Genomic DNA, 22882 nt, shown 5'->3' with positions numbered 1-22882 from the left:
GTTTTCCACCAAAATAAATGAGACCAAGAAAGATCGTGGTGTAGCAGAGCAACATAAAATGCAATTAGTGGTAAAGTTTTTGTAGGTTGTGTCATGTCATATACTTTCTGTGCCTTCATGGGGCAGTGAAGACTTCATTAGAACAAATTCCAAGCTAAGACTGACTCCTGCAATCACTGTCCACTTCGATTAGTCTTAATCTTAGTGGAAGCACAGCAATTTTCACTGATTGCTTGTTTGAGGGACATATGATTTGCACAGTGTTTATTTTGGGCCATCACTGAGGGAGGGGTGTAGCCAAATGGGCAGCCTCCCAATCCAGATCACACAAAATACAGCATTTGCACTCTAGGAACATCTCAGCCTCAGCCAAACCCTGTGAGCCTGCCAGCGTAGGGAAGGGTTGCACTCATCAAGACCCACCCAGAGGACTCCTGCAAGATGGAAACCACATTTCTACACCCTGGCAAGCCCCACCAACTGCAGCACAGCTCAGAGAAAGCAGGAGAGGGTGACATCGGTGACCTTTGTCATGAAGTATCAAAGGTTACAAAGTGAAGACCACAGATCTCCCTCAAGTATTGTACACCATGAAGTTGACTCCTCATGAGCAAGAGGGAATGCTGCACAACACACTTCAGGAATATTTTAAAAAAATTGTATTCCTCACCTAAACCAAGCTAGAAAGTCAAAATGACAAATACCTTTACTTATGGAGGTCTTGCATCCACACACAAACCGAGATTTCACTAAAATCATTGAAGATGCAGGACACACATGAAAGAGCAAGTGCCCTGCTCCTTCAAATGTCTCTGATGATCCCAAAACAGACTTTAATGTGGATCACACTACTTTCAGTGCAAGCTGTACGCATCATAGTACCTGCACCCTACAGAGTGCGGGCTCTGTGGGTTGTATATTTTGGTGATAGAGCATATTCTCACATTACTCAGTTATCATTTTGATGAAGTAATCACTATGAATAAGAAGTAATTTAACATTTAAGTGCACTCCAAAGTTACTGTATATATCCTATGTCACAAGAAAACAGAAAGGAGGAACCTGCCTTTTTCCCAATTTCCTCTCCAATTTTCTGTCTTCTTGCTCCCAGGAGTAAAGATCATCTCACTGATAAACTGTGAAGGGCTAGGCTGCTAGATTTAACAGATACACAACAGAGGAGACAACAGCTACAATAGCATGGGACAGCAGGAAAGAGCAAAGACCATGTTAATGACCCCCTTTTAGCTGCAGCTGGAGTCAAGCAGCAGGATTTCCTTAGACAGCACTGCTACATGTGGATCGCTCTCCAAAGGAAATGAAAAGCACCGCTTCTGCAAGATATACTCTCAGATAAGCCAAAGCCCCAAAAGCATGCAAGAGGCAGTGATGACATGAATTGAACTGATAAAAAAATATAGGAGAAGATAAATTAATGCGCATTAGCACAATAGTTACCTCAGTTCAGGTGACCATCATACCTCGGTAAGAAAAAACACAAGCATCATGACACAGATCACTAGAAATTAGTTACAATCAGCTGACGGGTAGTTAAGCAACGACACAGGCAGTGGGGTGAAAAAAGTGGTTTTATGAACTCATCAAGGTAAGAGACTTCAGAAAGCACAAACAAGGAAAGTGTTGCTCCGACTTTTTTTGAACATAAAAGCAAGCTTCAGAACCACAACTAATACCTCTAGAATTTCATTCCAAAAGTGCTATATAAGAACTATATAATCCACAATCAATTCTATATGAAACATTTGTAGTGCTATTAAACTTCATTTTATATCTGTTTTCCCCAAATTCAACTAATATTCTTCTAAAACCATAAGGCAGTGCAACTCGATAACAGTGGATAAGGAATTGGGAGATCTAAGCTTATGCATGGTCACATTCCTCCTGTATATTCCATTTGGTAGATTTTTGCATTCTTAGCAGCCACAAACAGTTGATGGAAGCTGAGTATTCTGTAGGTTATAGCTTTATACACACGACATCCACAAAAAAAAGTCTTAATTTAGGATCTTGTGTGCATCTGATACACATACTGACATTTATCAAAGGTGTAAAGAGTCCTATTGTGGGTTAGCACAGAATATAAGAGCTTTATATTATATGTATTATATTGGGCCAGTACAGTAAAAAACTTCCTTGCAGTTCTGGTTATTCAGATGTATTTTTTTTAATTCAGAAAATTAATTCAATTTTTCCTTAAAATTGAATAGAAGTAGATATTTTAGACAGAATTCATAGACAGCACCCATTAAGTTGCAAGTGAAGAAGTAGTGTATTAATTCTAAGGTAAAGTTTGCAACATCACCCATCAGTATTTCTTATGCCTACAATTATATTGTTTCTATAACTTTAAGTCATTTTCTCATTAGAACAAGAAAAATCAAAGGGATCGAGAACCTACTTATTTTTGTGAAACAAATACAATTATACAGTTCCAACTAGTTATTCCTCATAGTTCCCAAAAAGAATAGGTTTAAGATTTCCCATCCCTTTTCTGCATGCATCTTCAAGCACTGCTGGAATGCTAACTGTCTCTGTATCCCCCAATGTTTGACTAGCAAATGATTTGGAAAGAACGACATCTTTGGCATCAGGATAACACAAAAACTGAAAAAATCCACACACACATTTTCAAAGCTCTTTAGCTCGAGCTCATAGAAGACCTTCCCCATAACGATGTAACCAGACACTGGTCACTGGCAAAGAGGATGAGGATATGATGCCCTCTGCCCCTACCTGTCCTGGTCTTTGATGGAAGCAAAAGCCCCAGGAAAGCTGTGTGTCCTACAAATCCCAGGAGGCCCTCTCAAGCCCAGGGAATACAGCATAAGGATGTCACCATGTAGCTGCTGTGGACAGAGCATGGAGGAAGGTGGAGAAAAAAAAAGCAGCTTCCTCCAACAGTTAGTGGAAATGAAGGCAAGACAGGAATTACAGAGCACTCTTATTTGCCAGAAAGGATGGGACCTTGGCTTATAGGCTAGGAGTTTCCTTTTGTGGCAGCAAGTCTCCAGGTATAAAGCCTCACCCAACAGTTTGCAAGCCTTGAAGGAATTGTCTAAACTGCCTGCTTAAAATACACTCCAGTGGGCAACAAAGGACTACATGCAGCACCTACACTTCCTTTTCTACTAAAATGAACATCAGAAAAGTTAGAAAACAGGTAAGATAATGGAAGCTTATTATTTACCTCACATTTTGCTCAGCTCAGAGAAAGAAACCAAATTCATGAATAGCAGATACTTCGCAAGGGAAGAAGACAGGGACTTCAAGTGAGGGAATAATTAATGGACAACCACAGCTGGTGGTTTTTTTTTTCCAAGTAATGCTATGAAAAAGCTTATTAGTAGGTTTAAAGACAAGCAGAGAAAAGGTTGGGTTTGCGGGGTTTTTTTAGGTGATTTTTGTTTGTTTGTTTGGGGGTTTTTTGGGTTGGATTATTTTTGTTGGCAGGGGAACGTCTGGTTTTGGTTTTTAGTTTTTCTTTGCAGAAAAAAATTGGGATTCATCTCATGGCAAAATTTTCTTTTGCTGATTTACAGAAATACCCCTGAACTGTTCATCTGGCATCAGACTAACAGTCTGGGAAGTTCTATTTAAAAGCATTTTTTAAAGTTTAAGTAACAGTGCATGAGATGTTAGAACTCAACTAGACTTTAATTTTCAACCTTTTTATAATCTACATTTTTCTTTTGCCAAGTTTAAGATGTCAAAAAGAAAAGCAGAACTAATATCCAGTATCTATAATTAACTTCTTAGGCACAAATTGAATGTGATGGTATCAATGTTCTGAAAACTAGTATTCAAATGATCCCTCGTTTGATTATAAACTTACCATGCCTGAACGAGAGAAAACTCATGAGAAAGTAAGTTGGTACCTTTATGTGCTCCAATTAGATCACAAAAGATAAATACTCTTCAGAAGTGCTTTGACACTTTCAAAATCTTAAAACTCTTCACTTCTACAACTAGAGTATTTGCCACGACCCAAAAAAGTGACAAGGAGCCAAGCCAACATTCTGCAAAAGTCAATAGGATTTTTTAAGGCGTTCTCCCCTCACACACATAGAGCACTCTGGCAGAAAAAGTCAATGGTGCCTCCTCTCATGCTTTAGGCACCAGTTTTATCATTAATCTTTGAAAGTTTCCCATTGAGACTGAAGGCACCTTCCTCTTATTTGCCAAATAGAAGTTTCTTCTGTCCCAAACCCAACCACATGAATTTGGTTAGAGGTAGAAAGGCAGGAGAGGTCATATTTTCTACAACATACAGAGGAGAAAAGTAGTCAAAGTGCTGCTGGAACAGCTGTTGATCACTTCTGGTTGCATTTACTTCCACTAAAACCAGAAATCCAAAGGGAAAAAGTGTCAAATGTCACTGCAGCATGAAGATTTATCACTTCTCTAGTTACAGTGCAGTCTACAACCTGGTTGCTCCTCAAACACGATTTTCTTTTTTTTTTGAGTCAGTACAGAAAACAGCATATTACTTCACTTCCACTCCACCATTTCACACAACCTATACCACCTACTTCTCTGAAAGGGACAAATACTGCTGCAAGTCAGAAGCTCTGTGGTCTTTTCAGTTAAATACTTGATCCAGTGGTGTTCATGTTTATTAAAAATATTTTTTAAAGGCCTTAAAAATACATGGAGATACACGCATGCTGCAGAGTCACATATCTGATCACACTAGCAGGGTAACACACATACACACGGTGACCCTTCCTGGTGCAGAGCAGCAGTGCAAGGGATGGGCTTCAGGAGCAGCAGGAGAGATTTCCAACAGAAGGGTACCACCTGCACTTCTGTGCTTTACCATCAGAAACCTGCTGCCCCTCTAGCCCAGGACAAACACCTCCTGCCTTGCAGAATCCTGGGGTTAGCTCCAAGCAGCTTTACATCAGCAGCCTGGCATCGCCAGTAGCAGATTTTCAGGTTTGCCACTACCCCAGGACAGGAAAGGTCATAGAGCCAGACAGATTTGATGTGTTCCCTCCCCGATCTCAAGGTCAGAAGGCCTCTGCGTTTCTGAAGCTCCCACCAACTAATAAAACAGCTGGTCTCACTGCATCAAAAATACAAGCAAGAGACAGCATTATACCTTCTCTGTTAAGCAGAAGATAGACATTTAACAAGTAACATATAGTAGGGCGATGCTTTTAATCCCACAAGCTCAGAAGATAATACCATGCAGAAGAATCAGGAATAATGCACAGTAGTCAATGCAATCCAAGGATACTGGAGGCTGCAGCTCTAACATCTCTTACATGTTGCAGTCTCAATGACCCACGGCTTGCCTCACCTCTGGGAGGCTGCATTACTGCATTGTCTGAACGGTGGAGAAATAATAGCTCCTTCATAATGGAAACATGAACAAGAGAACACAAAGGTGGCCACTAAACGGGTTGGTTATGGGAACAAAACACTTTCATGCTGAAGCAGGCTAATGTATTTCATTACTCAGGTGGGGACGCCACTTGAGAGCTCTCCTATTTCATGAAGACATAAGTTACTTTTGTAACATATGGCCACATAACACAAATCACCAACATGTGCATTTCTACAGGGTCCAAAAGCATCACTGGACACTGGTTTAGACTAAAAGCTGTGACATAGTAAAGTGGAAGTCATGGGCACTTGTCTCTAACATTTAGCAACAACACCTGATTTTTTTTCCCCCCTCCTCCCAACTCCTGAGCTGGCAAAAGTTCATGTTTTCTTCTGATACCTTTTGTAGTCTTTCCACCCTCCTCCTAGATCCCACAATGAATTTCACAGCCAGCGAGCTCAGATAGCTGAAGGCTGATTCTAGTGGGTGTACCCAGCACAGCTAAGAGAAGTTCATATCTGCTATACTGCCATCCACATCTGCTAAAGGGTTTTCTAGTCCCTCACAACTCACTTGAGATCATACAGTTGGAAGAGTCATAATCACTAATCTATCATGAATCTCTGCACACTCCCACTACAGTCCCAGACATGAAGCTACTTGAGGTTTTCAGTATTTCCCACCATCACTTCCACCGCACTGTTTCTTCTTTTAAAAACTGTGATGTCACCAGGAGGAGATGCCTCCTCAGTATGAAACCCAAACCTACTGATGGATGACACATACTAAATACTGAACCTTAACAGGAGGCTGAAATGAAGGGGCAACAAGAAAAGTTTCCTATAAGGGTGCAGTCACTCAAGTACCTAAAGTCATCCCAGCTTGTGATAGCAACCTAAACCAGCAACCATTTGGGCTGCAACAACCAATACCCACAAATCAAATTAGGGGTAAGGAGCTGCCCACACCACCACCTGTAGCAAGAATGCTACAGGTCCACAGAAGTCCCACACTCAAAGAGAAGAAACAAACAAACAAAAAAATTGCTGTAGTTGGGATGTAACACACATCACTTCACTGTAAGTTCACATGGATGGCTCCTGTAAATTTCTACACTGTGAATATCTACATGCAGATAGAGAAGAAGAAATACCAGAAAACAACGTGCCAAGAAAATAAAACATGTACTGAGAAGGTAGAATGCAAGAGTTTTCCAGACCAAAAGCCTGCTGGATCTACACAAGGACACCAGATTCATAACTCAGACCACATTCAAGAGGGCGACAGCTGCTATAGGCAATCATGAAGGCTACAAATCTAATTACACATCCAATGCAACAAAGGGCTGAGGAACACCTTCCTAGAAGCCACTGGTACATCATTATAACCCTCTGTGCTTCAGAGTACATAGCTGAGGTTGGCCTCCTTGTTGCTGCTCATGCTGGGTAACTGAGTTTAGTATGAGAATTAGGTGAGCAAACAAGTGAAACTGTTGCATAAATAGTTATCTACTAGTCACATAGCAGCCTGATTCTATTACGAAGAGCAACAATAAAAAAACAACTCAACACCTAATAAAAGGTGTACCAAGAAATGTTGATTTGGACTAATTTCTTACACATGCATTCAATCCCCTATCAAGCTTTATAATAAAATGGCTGTTTGCAAAGATAGATTAAAACTATCTTCCCTTCCCCTTGCAAGTTAACGGTGGGCTACAGTTTTTAGAGTGATTTCCTGTTTCCAATATATTCTAAAAATCCTGCTCATTTGCTTCACTAAAAGGCATATGTTTGGAAGTGGTTTTTATGTCTTTTAGTCGTATCACTCCTTTTGATTGCCACCACACTCAGCATCTGAAAGTAAGGGAGCTATTTCAAGTTACATTCCCTTCTTTTGCTACTCACATGTACTTGGCTACCAGTTTGGGACACGACATCAGAGGGAGCTTCAGGCTTTAGAATAACACAAAAACTTCAAAAGGCAAATACAGTAACAGAACTTCACTCTCTTCCCCCTGCTCAGCAAATTTGGCTCAGTTGATGTTCATGAACATCCTAAAGATCTGGTACCCATTTCTCATGTCCTCATTGCTGCTTTTTCAAGGTCTCAGCCCAGCAGCCAGCACTTGAACCTCTGCAGCATCCAGGTTCTTGGACTGAGCATTAGCAGACTGGATAAAATGGCAGCATGCAGGTGCAGATTGTGTTGGTATCTCTTGCCTTCCCCATAAGCCTGTGGCATTTCTCCCTTGCTTGGTACAACAGCTTCGCTGCTTGCCTTTTGGTCATGTGTCTCCTCTGCAGCTGGGCTCATTTTGTTCCTTTCCCGTACTCATCCAAGAAACAACTCAAGATTTTTCTATATCACTAGATGAAAGCAAGCGAGAGCTGCAAAAAGAGACACAGATGGGGCCTCGAGTCCTGAATGGTCAAGTTCAAGACTACAACCAAAACAGTCACTGTGGGAGGGAACACACAGGTAATGCAGCAATGTGCTGGTACATGTAGAAATGAAGTAGAAGGCTTGTATCAGGAGCAGCACCACAGTAGACTTGCTCATTGGAGAGGTAGCCCAAGAGCCAGTTTCTGCCTGGCCAGCAAACAAGACAAAAGTCCCACACACCTAAAGCACAGCTGTGAGAAGAGATGTGCTGACTATCATTGCTTTATAGAATCAACTGAACAGGAACTAGCCAGCCCCTAGGAAATAATCACATTTTGTTTCCCTCCCTCCACACAAGAGCCACTTGCATAAAGTTAGGTCAACATGTGGTATGCATATGATTCAAATGTAACATTTCCTGCCAACCAGCAGCATGCCCAGGGAGGATCTGCGCTACTATAATGTCGATTTTTCCCATGGCCATCATAAAAAAGAAGTCTACTGATCTCTTGAGACACAAGGAGCTAACCCCATTCCAGTGATTAGCTTTCCACTAGCTTTATGGCAGCTCTTCTTTGTTTAAAGGAGCAAAACCCAAGGCATATACAGATACCTCTGACAGCAACTACCTTCATAAAGTGAAATAACCTAAAATGAATAACTATGTGCAGATTTGGGTCCTCAACTCCAAATCAATTAAAACTTCCATGAATGGACAAAGATAATCAAAGAATGGGAAACAGCTTCCAAAAACAACTCAGCAGGCTATAGCTCTTCAGAAAGAAAAAGAAATGGCTGAGGAATAAAGACCATTAAAATAATAAGGGAAATAGAAAGGGAGAAAAGGTAACAGAGCTATTACTATTCTACTGCTATTCACTCTTCCAATATAGGAGCTGGGAGGTAAGTGGAAGTTCAAACCATGTGAAATGAGATGGTTTTTCCTGCAACATGCCCTAAAACCATGTCGCTTCACTGCAGTATATTGTGGATGCCAGGAGTTTGCATTGGTTCAAGAACATGACCACAGAAATCCTAGATTGATTTCTCAAATACAAACTCACCATATTTCACAAATACAAACTACTATCAGTAGGTGTCAGGGCTGCAAAATGCCAGAAGCCAGTAGAGTGCTCTGGCATACAGTGAATTATCACTGTATCCTTGCCCTTATTCCTGTACCCCTCCCAAGGCACAGCAAAGGTGGCTTACATGACTACATTAACATCTCTTCTGACGCAGTGTTGCTGGTTTTATGTTCTTCATGCATAAACTAAGTGGATTAAGAATCATTGAGGCCACTTGAAGTTAACATTTTTCTATTCCTTTGGCTACCATGAACAAGAGCTCATAACATTTCTCCTATTATTGCCCAAGGAACAACTTTATGCATTTCCTTCACTTCTTTTCAAGTTACACAATAGGTAAGTCTGAAGCAGCAGTCGCTGCTAGTGATGTCTTCTTTCAAGGCAGGTAACTGAAATTAGTTCAGAACTTCTCCAAGAGCAGACAGAAGTAACTAGTTTCTTAATCACATTTATAACACACTGATTTTGCAATGCTTGAAGGGCATGTTTGTTTATAAAAGCACATAGCTTTACCAGCAGCTTCGTGCATGCCAACACAAAAGGTACAGACATCTAATTTCATCAGGAATTTTTGGGCTGCACTCCCAGCATCTAAAACCAGCACTTCAGCAGAAGACTCAACACCAGTACAAACTAGTGGTTCCTTATTTCACACAGAAAAACTAAAACAAGCAAGATTTAGATGTCAGGTAGCATGAATAACTAGGAAAGAGTAAGTTTCCATATGAAAGACAAAGAAAAGCTACGCCAATAGCTTTGACAGGGATAAGTACATTTTTCTTATCAAAAAAAGTATATTATTTCATAGGTCAAAAGCATATTTTGCGATTTTTGTTACAGTTTGCTAATCTGAGATTGCAGGTTTTTAGAAGCTACAGTTTTCACCAAGTAGCCCCCTGGCAGTTTGGTTTTTATGCTATTGGAGTACCACTGGGAAACAAGATCATGCGATTACATGTGAAATGAAGAACGTAGTAGTGTGTTGGTGCTACTTATTTTGCTTTTGGGTTGTCTCAATTAAGGGTGGTTTGAACAATGGGTTAATTTATCATTGTGTTTAAGGAAATTTAGTCAGCAGCGGCTAAACAGTCTAAGTTCTATCTGCAGAGATGCAATACAATTCCCAGGCAATACAATTCCCAGGCATGTTTCCTCTCCTGTGCATACAGGTGACAGACTTGCAGAGATTCCACATCTAGCTTAACGTTCAGTAATGATGCTATACTGAATAACAGTAGGGCTCAGAGGACGGTACCCTACCTGCCCACACTTTACCAGGACGTCAGTAACAAGTATTTTGTCCCAGGGCCTGCCCCACTTAACACCTATGTCAACAACCTGAAAGAGTTGTTGCACTACACTCTCACGTTTGGGGATGTGACCAAACTGAGGGGAACAGTTAACATGCCTCACAGGGAGACCTAGGCACAGTTAGCAGCAGCCTGATGAAATTCAACAAGGACAAATGCAAAGTCCTGCACTGGGGAAGAAATAGCCCCCTGGACATGAGTGCAGGCTAAGGACTGCCTGGTTGGAGAGCAGCTCTGCTGAAAAGACCACACAGACTGGTGTTGGACAGCAAGCAGAATATGAGCCACGTCTGTGTCTTGGCAGCAAAGAAGGTCAATGACAACCTGGGCTATATTAACAGAAGCACAGCCAATGGATGGAGGAAAGTTAATGGATGTTGAGTTAAAGGGGATAACCAATCACATGTAGATACTTCATCCAGTTTTGGTGCCTTCAGTACAAGACACCCATTGAGAACCTGAAATGAAGGGCCACCAAGATGGTTGGAGGCTGGAATGCCTCTCTACTGAGGAAAGGCTGAGGGAAACGGGCTTGGTGAGCCCAAGAATGAACAGCTTTGGGGGGAACATAGCAGCAGCCTGCCCTAGAGGTCATTGAGAAGACAGACCCAGGCTCTTCCCAGAGGTGTAGGGTGGGAGAACAGGAGACAACGGGCTTAAGTTGATACAACAGATGTTCTCACCAGGTATAAGGAAAACAATTCTCACCAACAGGATAATTAGTCCTTAGACCTGGTTGCCCAGAGAGGTTGCATGACCTGCATTCCTAAAGGTCTCCAATACTGGCCCAAACTTTAAGCAATGTGGCTTGAATTCAACAGAGCGCTGCTTTGAACAGAAAGTTGGACTATAGATCCTGAGATCCCTTCCAACCCAAATGGTCTCGTAATTCTAAGAAAAAACACATCACAATGCTGGATAAAGAGGTTGCATCATGAATAAAGTGACTCCTTAAGTAAAAATCATAGCTAAGGGATGTAACGCTTTGTCAACTGAACCCTTGAACAAAGGTTTTCACTGACACCTTTCTAGAATCACAGATAAAAAGTAAGACTTGGTGGCTGGATTCCAAAAAAGTGTTTTGAACTAAGCAAACTTTGTGTGTCTGTTAAGATTTCTCAAGTTTTGTAGTCACTGTTAGTGACAGGGTAAACAAGTAACTATGTCATTCTAAGCTTGTGAGCAACACACTGTTTTAACAGTGCCAAGCAACCCCATGGTGACAATGCCAAAATTCTTGCACACTAACAGCTGTTATAAGTATTAGAATATTTCTGAAAAGTTAAGGGATTACATGTTGTGCTTTTCTTTACCCAGAAGATCAAAAACCAGTAATGAAAACAGACATTTTCCTCATCTCAGGCACGGGACAACAGAACCAATTTGGATGGGGAGAGAAGTTTTTAATCAAAGAGTTGCACTGAAACATTCCTTTTTTTTTTTTTTAGACCCTTCACTTGGCTGAAGGGTCTCCCACTGAATTTTGAAAGAGAAATAGGATCTAGGGCCATAAATGTAGTCTCTAAAGACAAAGATTATGTATGTAGACAAAGATTATGTATGTCTTAGTTGGAATGGCCACTTTTAACACTTAAAACTCACCAGTTCTCTGTGCTTTGACAATTAGAGCCCATCACAGACAGAAGCAGCTCATACTCCAACACAGATATGTAGACAACACACTGAATCACAAAGCTGTGTGGCTCAGATGAGACAATAGATTGAAAGTCTCAAGTCTAAGTGGAAGCGTCTCTCCACTCCTTGTGTGCCCTCTCCACAGCAAGGTTAAACAATAGCTCACAAATCATGCCCCAAACTACTCAGCTTGCTTCAGATCATGGTCAAAAAGCTGTGGCATTTCACAGCACCTTCTTCGAAAGTTGCTCAGCCAACCCTCCTGCCTCCGCCAAACAACTTGAAGTGGCTGTGTGAACAACCACCCAACAGATTTCCTGCAGCACAGCCCAAAATCATCTACTTCCTCTTCTTTCAACTTACCACCTTGACCACCTGGAGGAAGAAGGGCAACTTTCACACCTCCAAAGTCTGTCAGTCAAGCCAGCTCTGACCCGGTGAGTCTTCAGATTTCTTTGAAACAGAGTATTAGCATTATGTCTAGCTCCTGTGGTTGGAAGACCACCTTCTGTATCTTCTAGGTGCTTAGCACAACAGAGCCCTGAACTCATCTCTAACTTCTCTATTTGTTGTTTAAGCTACTACAAGTTTCCTAGAGAAAAAATTGTGTTAACTAATGCAACGTTACTTTTCTAAGCCTACAACTATAATAAAAGAACAGCAAAATATCTTCAGTGAGGATTTCTAGGATATTACCTCTTACATGGGCAGATGTTTGATAAAAGTATCACTGTTAACTGCTTTTAGTACGATCCTGATTTAAATAAACACTGAAGCCCAATTCTTGAAGAAAATTAACTTTGCTCATTAGATTTTTCCCTTTTTTACAAAACCGTATGACAATTATCAGTAGTGCTGTAACCAACACATTCATATGAATAAATCATTCCAAGTGAGAAATACACATATTGCATGTTTATCCAAGGACCTTCACTCCCACACCCTGTCTTTTAAACACCTGCAAGAGGTATTTACTACTTCACATATACCTGTAAATATCATCCCCTATAATTAATCCAGGCAATTAAACCCCAACATAAGCCAGTACGTTGTCTGAAGTACAAAAGTGAGTGGTCTGCAACAGACATGGTCTCTTTCCTATATCAGATTGCCTCACCTGCAGCTAAGCCCAGCAAGATGATGGAAAATATGTGCAGCTCAGGCAAAATAGTTAATTCGGAGTGTGGGTCCAAGGTCAAATAGGAAGGAAAGATTATCATCCCCCCTTTTTTTTTTGGCAGAAGAGGAGCAAAGGCAGTCCTCTGTGTATAGATCCAAGACCAAGAGGAAGCAGTGCCTTTCTGAGGCTCTGCATTGCCCCAGAGGCTGCTCTATCCTGTAGTTAGGAATGAAAATAAGCAGGAGATCAACATTCAAACTTTGTTTGATGTGCATAATTCTTGATAAATCTCTCAAGTTTCTCATTATAACAGAATTAATGGGGGAAGGATGGGGAATCTCCCTTCAAAAGGCTTTTCATACTGTCCCCTACAACAGACTTATCAAGCAAACACTGACAACAGTACAACAGCAGGCGAGAAGCTGACTTTGTGATTACTGTAAGGTAGCAGTCATTACCAGCCTACTGTCAAACTAAAGGGCTCTATTACATAGGGCTTGCAAGGACCATCCCATGTAGTGTAGTACCAACTTTGTGTTTATTAAATTTGAAGATGGCACAAGGCTGAAATGAAGTGACATTATGCCAGAGGACAAGAGCTCAAAGTGATCTTAAACTACAGAAACTACTCTGGTAAAGCCTCATGGGACACCCCCAGGTGACAGACTTAAGAACAATCAATAGCCTAGAAATAAGAGTCCTGAGAAGAGACTGAAAGAACTTAAACTTTCCTCTTAACCCTCCCTAAGCAACACAGGTCTTCAAATATATAAAAGACTGATGCAGAGAACAGAAAAACTTGTTCTCCATTCACCTGCTGAATAGGACAAGTAGTAATTGCAAAAAGTACAATTTAGTGCCTAATGTAGCACACTGTTTTCTGTTTCCTCCTCAAAGATCCCTACCAGATTCCCATACCTAGCAGGCAGTAACAGATTTGTGCATGCTTAGTGTTCTGCTAGCATTTTTATAGCTATACATTATTTTTATAGCACTACATTAAGTTGGGATTCTTGGAGGATGCTTGAGGCGAAAGACTGTATTTCAGTATATTTTAAATGTTTTTACTGTTGATTCACCTTACTTCTAGAATTCTTTTCATTGTAACTCCGGCTCATTTCTGCATTTCCTCTTTACATCTTGGCTTTATGAGAAATATCTATTCTGTATAATCCTAACTTAATTGCAATAGTTTTATGGTGTTTTTTTCCTTCCTTAAAACCTACAAGTTCTCCACCTATCCTCTTCATATCCTTGGTATTCTAAAGTAAGCTGCATCTTAAGCAGGTACCATTCATCAAGATTAGTTTTTACACTGCATCTCTGGTTTAAAGAACAAACAACCCATCCCACACGGTTTAGCTGTCTTATTCAAAGCAGTGACACAAGCTACTACAGATCCTCAGGACAGTTATGTGCGCTGTAAGATTTACAAACATTTGCTCACAGAGTCAGTCTCCATTCTCTCAAAGAAACTGAAAGTATTCTTACAAAATATGCAGATGGGTGAAGATGATTCAAAGCTTTCTTGCATTGACGAATCTCAATGCAGAAACTGAAGTCACTTTGCAACTCTGATCCAGAAATCCTTTTTCATTACAACTTCTGCCTGGGGAATCTGAAACATCGGAAGTCTCAGCATAACTACGAGACTTCATTTTTCACTTCCATCAAAAAGTGAGGAAAAGCAAACCCTGTTTAGCAACATCCTTTTGCCATTGGAAGAGCTAAACCAGACCTTCCTTCCCACACGTTTCTGTCCCCGAAAGCAACCTGCAAGTCTCACAGCAAAGCTAGGAATACACATTCACAGCATTTTTCTTGCTTTCTTTCCTCACACAACAGGTTCACACTTCACAGGCTGGGCTTTTAGTCTACCTTTTTTGTTACCAAGTTCATCAACACTATCTGTTTATCTGCTCCATCCAAACCAAGAAGGAAATAAGCCCACAGAAGATAAGTAGGAACTCTTCAACAGCTACCTTCCTGCTGAGCCAGCAAGTGCCATTTTTGGCACCATCTGTGTCCTGGAAGTCTGTTCTCTAGTGTTTTATTCACTAAACATAGAAAAAATAATTGGAAAGAAAACTTCTTGAAGCATCTTCTAAACCGTAGATGCTAGTTTTAAAATGTCTTAAAAGAAAGTAAAGAAAAGGGGGTGGTATTGCACACCACAGTTCCTTCTCAGAGAACTCAACTCAAATCCCCATCATATTAAATCAGAAACAAACTCTAGGTACTTCAGTTTTAAATCACCACATCTAGATCTCCTTCCAGAAGGCATATAATTTTGTCTTGCAAATACACCTCCAGTGCTGAATACACACAAGCTAAGTGAGAGAGCACTTGCCATTACAAATTAGGAGTCAAATCAGTATCTTACAGACTGCAGTTCAGGAAAGAGTAATACAGGTCTATTTACTTTCCTGCAGTGACCATAGAGCCAGGGTAGTCGTTTCCAATGAGAAAGAGTTGAGACTGGTATATGTGGAGAACGGAAAAAGGTGGTGTGCCAAATTCTTCACTAGTCATGATTCTTAGGATCAGTCTGGACTTTGTATTTGACAAGTAAGGAGAGAAACGGGGGGGGAAGGTATAACCACATACTATCACTAAAAATGATGCACTAACTGTTTGAAGGTTTGCCTCACAAAAGACTTTGTAACAAGATTAAATGATTTATTTAAAAAATAAAATCTGATCATGCATGTGTTCTCCAAATTACTAAACTGATACAATAACCTCTATAGGCAAATTATATGCAAGCAAAACAAAAGGGAGAAGATGCACAGCAGAAGTGATGATGCTTTTATGGAACATGGTCACTGATCCAGAGTCCTCAAACACAGACTGTCCAGTGAGGGAAGGGGGAAGATGCAAATGACCTCCTGGATAAGTAGAGAACATGATCCTGGATAATCACCTACCAGTCCAGACTCCAAATGCAGACTGAGGCAAGTTCTAAATTTTCTTAGTTCAGACAGAGTTGCTGCCTTCCCTCCACCTCCTAGCTGGGCAAGGAGTATAAGAGTACCCAACCCACACACACAGGAACCTGCAGAACCTTGCCAAAAATCTTGTGAAGTTCAAATTAATCACCAGACAAGTTTTGTACAAACTTAACCTTGAATGACTTGGAATAAATTAGAATTTTATCTTTTACAGCTGCATTTTTCAAGTGAGCTCTTCAGAATAGCAACCTCGTGGTTTTGTTTCAAAGTAGTAACTCAGCAGATTAGAGCAGGTCATTATCTGCCTCTTTTTCCACCACTTAAACCTGAATATGATCTAAAAAGGTTATCTTACCTTTTTTACTTATACCATGATGGTCTAATAAGTACACAGCGAGGTCTTATATTACACAGAGGAAACAACTACAAGTCCAATTACTATGGCTGGTTGTAAGAGTCAGTATTTTGTTCAGTAACTTCAACCTAGGTGAAGGAGAACACTAATTGGAATATTTTTCTCAAAAAAAGGTAACCAGAAAAGCAAATAGTTAATCTGAATTTATGTGTCTGGTTCATGAAAAGTCTTGTTAATAAACGCTTGCTACTCTGTGGCCATTTGCTACTCTGTGGCCATTTACATCACTGTTTCCCAATCTATATGGAATAACTATGGGTTAAGTGTCCTATCACATGAGTTTTCAGAATACCCAGTTACTTCCCAGAGGAAGTCAAAGACTCCTTATCACTAAAGTTTGATGTTTTCTCTCTTCTGTGCTACTAAAGGCATTAGATTTTACTAAATAGGCATGCATGTCTCTTAGATAAGAGGGTACACCAGTGGAATAGTTTCAAGGTTTTCACCAGAAACTGATTTACTTCAGCATTTCATGAATCTCAAAAGACAGCTTCCACCTGCATGGAGAACAAAGGACCTGTATTAATAATGGAGCACCTTCATCAGCTGATGGATCTCAAAACATTCTCAATTCAAATTAAGCTTCAATATTCCCTGAAAGCTTTTCTGGTTTTGAAAACCAGGAGGCAGAACTACTATCTGTGGTGCTCAGAAGTGGGAGCTACCACCGAATTGTTACACTTCACACGACAAGCACTTCAGCTACATTCCTGCGGGACCAGCATATCCCACCCCTACCACACTTCCAGACCTGCTTTCTCCAAACCTGACAAGCTGCACTTGAGAACATTATGGATGCCTTCCTTATTATAAGAGCACTTTGTGGGTGGGGTTTTTTTATAAGCCAAGGACCATCAGTGCAGAGATGCTCACTGGGTCCCAGTACCACATGGCTCAAGGCATGCAGGTACCACTGTGTGACACACTGGCAGCAAGAACAGCTGAGAAGTACTGAACTAGAGGCATGCACACTGACTGCTAGGGACACTCCTGTGGGCTTCCCACGTAAAAAGCTTGTTTCTATAAACAACAAAATCAAAGCAAGACAATTACTTCAACTTTTGCAAAGAATGACACTGTAACCTTACTAAGAGTGGCTATACTAAGGGAAGAAACTTCACAAGAACAATAATCTTCTTTTCACATATCTATGTCACAGTACAAGGAAAGGTGTTGCAGGGTACTAAGTGTGTTTCAATATTGAACATACATGAGGGCCAATGGATTAGCTAACATAGGGACCTCTTTCATCAGTTGTTTTTTGGTTTGGTTTTAAGGATTTCACACCCATTAGAAGTCAGCCCTGATTCAAGGAATTAACAAAAGCGATGAGGCAAGAAAATTGGCACAGAGGGACTATAAGACACAATTTAAGTAAAATCACTCCAGCTGACACACATGCACACTAACACATCATTCTCTCAGAAAATATTCTGCAAGAACATTGCTTCAATATAAATACCTCTCTGCATGTATCAACTTCTACTCTCCCTACCAAGACTTGTTTTAAGGAAGAATCAAAAGCTTTCTTACAGAGCTCAAAGGAAGTTTTTTCAAGGATTTTTAGCATCAACAAAAGATACCAGAGCCCAAGGTAAACTGACATAAGACAATTCCCTGATGAATTTAATCACCAGTTGTTGTATTTTATCATCAGCACTGTTTTGCGAGTATACAAAGCTTACCTGTTTAAGTGCAGAGGTGCCAGACCACCAGCACTTACAAAGAAAAACTTTAGGAAGTTAGTGGACAAGCTGTACTTGACAAGCAGCCCTGATGTTGCAAGAGAATCCAAAAGTATTGTAGAAGTTTTCAGGTCTCTAAATTTTGTACTCAAAGAATCAGGTCTGTACAAGTAACTTGAGGACATCTAGGCAAGACTGAGATTATGTTAATAGGGACAACTTTAACTCTTCCTTGGGAGCGTTAGGAAGATACAGTGTTTTAAAAAGGTAGGTAAAGAGAACATCTGTCTGAGACCAGATGTCACCACAGAAACTGCAGCAATAGAGAAGAGGGAAATAATTTTAAAAAATCAGGAAATAGATAGGAAACAGAGTAGATATCTGTAACACACAAGCAAAATTAGCTACAAATGTGTAATGAGGCATAAGCAGGTAGAAGCATTTTTAAGTACTCTGCTTAACAGTGCTTACACCCCTGTTTATTCACATCTCTGAATTGTATGCCTCTGCTCTGATACTGTTCCTACACGAAATCCTCAGAGGAATTTGGTACCAAAAAATAAGTTAATCTTCAAATTAGTCACCCTCAACCGTTTCTATAACTACTCTTCCCAGAAGCTTGACCAAAAAAAACTTATGGATTTGAAATGAGGGTATCGGGTGGATACTGTTCAGTTGAGGGGTACACGAGGTCTGGGAAGCGCAGAGGAAAAGCTTATATAGACAGCAGACACCAAAAAGGCAGACTGAAGCAATGAGAGGCAATGTGGGCTGGTACCTTACAGAAACCCTGTAGTTTGACAGCCTAGGTTAAACAGACCAATGCCTCCATTTTTCTTAAAGCTAAGAAGAAATCAAGTAGTGCAAACAAAGAAGTTGCTGCAGATGGAAAGTTAAATGAAGGCAGACCAAACCTCCTGGAGAACTGCTACCAGAGCTATATCCTCAAACCCTCTGCCCTCTTATCTCCCTCAGGCAAAAGAATGACTTATCACTAATAAAACATGAAAATAACATTTTAAACACACACATAAGGCAGAAAAAAGAAAACAAATCTGTTCTTATGGTAGTCCATCTACTGTAAAAATGAGAACGCTATTTGTTAAGTGCAGGAAGTGTACACTATACTGAGGATAACCAATAACCATAATAACATGAATAAACAATTTGCCAAAATGCCACCACTATAGAGAAGCTAGGAAAATACAAAAACCCACCACTCAAAAAAAAAAAAAAAAAGATCAGCATTACGTTTCTGCTTCTGTAAAGGTTTGGCCAAGTATTTAAATATGAACTTGTTTTAAATTTATTGAACTCATACACCAGACACCAGGTCCAAAACGGACAAGCTTTCAGTCAAAGAGAGTGACTGCATCAGGAAGTCAGCATTCACCAAAGAATCCATTTCAACATTTTTTATGGTTAGCTGGGAGAGCAGAAATGAAGGCAGTTATCTGAATTGCTTAGAAGGCTCTATTGTTCCCTCTTCCAAAGGATTTTTCCCCAGAACAGAATGGGTGGTGTGTGCAAAGCAAGTAAAAGGTGGGGGAAGGGGAAAAGTCCTGTGGATAAAGAGAGAAACACAAACAGTTTTTAAGCAAAGATACAATTTTTTTAAAGTAACTTCCTACCTCCCACTGCAAGTGAGGCGGGATATTCCTGATCTGAAGCTTCCGACTCCTGTAGATAAATTAAAGAAAATAGCATTTAAAAAAAAAAAAAACAAAACAAAAAAACGGAAAGAAAACATCATTGCAAGATAGACTATACATAGCAGTGTCATACATTTAAGCATCTGTCATACTAAGAGGGGCAAAACCAAATACACAACTCAAAAAAACCCAACAGATCGCCGAGGGGGGAATGTCAGGTCAAAACCATTTCAAGTCTAAAGAGCTGTTACAGAAATACTTGTTACACATTTGACAGCTGTTACATTTCATGAAGTCTCCACTTTTCTTGTAGACTATTTCTATTTCTGCTTTAAGGCCTTCAGTATCTAATTCTCTGTTATAAATGGGTGTGATAATCCCATATATTTCTACTGGGTTCTCCTTCACACACTTTAAGAATTTTTTGTTGTTATTTTGTTTTGTGAATCCACCAGGAAAATACTTCAGGATTTTAAGTTCCTTCAAGATAGGGAATACAAATTTGAATTAATACATTTGCTTTGATATTAGATTAATGAAAAGTTTAATGATGGACTATTTTCCAACATTGACATGACTAACGTTCTTCCTCCCTGACTGGGAGGAGAGGGTAAGAGTCTAGTAAATTCCTTGTATTTTCACCCCAAATTTACATCGGTTTTCATTTATCTAGTAAACAAAACATTCACTTTGAAGTGCTACTGCAAAGCCTGGCAGTGTGCTGGCTGCCTTCACAGCCAAGTCCTTTGTCTCGTCCCTTCCCCCAAAGTGAGAGAACAAATAAATGCCGGAGATGCCACAAACCCCCTGGGATTTACAAGAATGTGTAGAGTAACAGTTTCGGCTGGGCTCAGGTAGAGTGAGCTAGTAGGGTCAGCCTGCCCATCCTGGGAAGCTCTGGGGACAGGAGAGGGGACAACAAAGAGCAGTCTAGTTTAGAAGGTCTCAGTTACGTTTTGGTTCACCAAAGCAGCTAAAATAAGTGTCTTGGGTCCAAACAGTTTTACTTCACATTTTAATTGCTCAATACTGACCTCTCACAGAAAAAAAATGCTTTACACTTTAAGGGCTTTTTATAACAGTTAAACTTGTACAGGCCAGTGAAGTCTTGCAGCAAAACAAGTTTTAGAGGTGTTCCCGTCTAGCAATAAAATCAAAAGCTTTCCTTTTCCCCTCAAAACCTTTTAAAATACACTCCTTTCCCTAATACCACCACCTACCCAGGCCTGCAGTGAGTGTTTTACATCTTGAAATGCTCTTCTCAACAGGCTTTGTCCAAGGCACAGCCGGAGGTCATAGCACAAAGCCACCTTGCCCAAACAGCTCCTCATGTGGCAGTGTCAACCCCCAACACTACAGCAACCATGAGATCAAGAGACAAGCTTTTCTGGCTTTTTTGCCAGAAAAGATGAACAGGTCTTGGTTGTGTGCAGCATTTCTCAGCTGTTTTTACTCTCTCTCAAGCAAGTAGGAGCACATTTCATCATTTGATCATATAAATAGGCAAGGAAGGGAGAACAAAAAAACCAAACCACACACAACCCTATTTAAGGTTTCATTTTCAATAAAGCAAGGGAAGTCAGGAGCTGCTTCACTGAGAGCAGAAAATTCCTTGAAGTCTGCAAAGTTTTCCTTAAACTCAGCTAGCAATAATGCTACAAAAAGTTGCCCTAAAGTAGTGATATACTGCTCTGAAATATCAAAATAATCTCACAAAGCAACCTGAAACTTGGAAGTTGGGTCCTAAAGTAGAACATAAAAGGGGATGTTCATTCAATATTAGAAATACCGGGAAATTTTAATACAGCAAAACCTCCAAACCACAAAACTGGTAGCTAATATGCTATTCAATGTGCTTCAAACTGTTGTGGCATTACTCTCTCCCACTTGTAGATTCAAATTGAAATTCATGAGTTTCACAGCAAGGAGTGCCACTCACAGAAGGATCCAAGCCCAATAGCCCTGCCCACCACGACAGGAACAAGAGGTCTCACCCCAGCTCCACATCAAGTTTGGCCACAAATGCCCACACTGAGCTGTGTATATCCACTGGTGAGAAAGGTAGGGTGGAAAAGTCCTTTCCAGAAGCACTTATGTAGGTTTTCCTTCTGAAATGAAATGTGAGGTGATAGCTGTGTGAAACCTGTGTGTCTTCTCTACTGTCCAACACCTGAGAGGTGGACCAAAAAAGCCATCTCTACTTTTACTCATCTATTGTTGAAGACTAACACAAGGTTTGGAGGTGGTTTTTTTCCTTCCCATGTGACTTCAAGGATCTGAAAAGTTTGATGCAATTTAGAACTTCTGCCAGCCAACATTTGTAGCACAGAAATAACTTGGACATCCTAAAAAGGAGGAGGACTAGGGGAGACGAGCAAGGAAGAAATGCCACCTTAAAATTACCAGTTCCTCTACCACATTCATAAACAGCCAAAGGAAATGGCAAGCCAAGTACAAAACAGGTACAGTCCTGCTGTGCACCTCAATTTATGGCAATAGTGAGACACCTATTGTACAAAACTGAAAGGTCACTTCAAAAATACAAGAATAGCTATACCCACCATTTAATTTGGAACTGTTTATACCTTCATCAGTTTCTTGGCTGCAAGTAATTTTAACTTGTCACCCAGTGCACAACTTTGAAATCTGGTGTTTACTGATGCATGTAAAAACTTATTCTTTTACATTATTTCTGTATTACAATTAGCAATAGGGAAAAAATATAATTGAATAGAGCTTTGCATGGCCAAGAGAGGAACCACATAGAACCAGTGTTAGATAAAAGATCATATATGAGATTTCCCTGTTTCAGTTACTATTAGCCCCTGTTAAAAAGGCATCGAAATATATCCCTTAAAGTTACCTAGAAATACACAAAGCTTGTCACCCCTTTCCCCCTCTGCCCTTCTCCACACACAGAAAGAATAACTAGAAATGACCAAAGTGGTTTTTTGTTCCCAGGACCAGAACGAGCACTGGACAAGCAGCGAGCAGATGGAGACAGAATCTCCCACGTGCTGCGATAACCTGCAGCTCCTCCTCAGAGATCGCTCCCTCCCGTTCTTTTCCTGCACTTTGGCAGCCCCGTACATCTCCTCTCGGCAGCACGAGTGATTTTGCAGGCACTCTCTCTATTACTTGCATGTGAGCACACAGAAAATCAGCTCTCAACTTCAGGAAAAATCCCAAACCAAACGCGAATGTATAGCAATGAGTAAGGGACAAAGGTGGGTCCTGACTGAATTTACCAGAGCAGCAACAGCTTCCACGAGGATGGGTTCTGATTTCAGA

General features: G+C 40.5%; 1 protein-coding gene across 1 annotated transcript in view; it reads right to left on the bottom strand.

The window, feature by feature from the left end:
* Positions 1-22882, bottom strand: part of IGF2BP3 (insulin like growth factor 2 mRNA binding protein 3) — a 114536-nt gene that overhangs the window by 69712 nt on the left and 21942 nt on the right. Inside the window, exon 3 of the mRNA XM_064674993.1 lies at positions 19571-19619. Within this exon, the coding sequence (XP_064531063.1) occupies positions 19571-19619 (49 nt within the window). The remainder of the gene's footprint in view (positions 1-19570; positions 19620-22882) is intronic.

The sequence above is a fragment of the Pseudopipra pipra genome, chromosome 1, assembly GCF_036250125.1.
Source record: "Pseudopipra pipra isolate bDixPip1 chromosome 1, bDixPip1.hap1, whole genome shotgun sequence".
NCBI classification, from domain to species: Eukaryota; Metazoa; Chordata; class Aves; order Passeriformes; family Pipridae; genus Pseudopipra; species Pseudopipra pipra.
The sequence above is the reverse complement of the archived record's forward strand: the minus strand, read 5'-3'. Positions and strand labels throughout refer to the sequence as shown.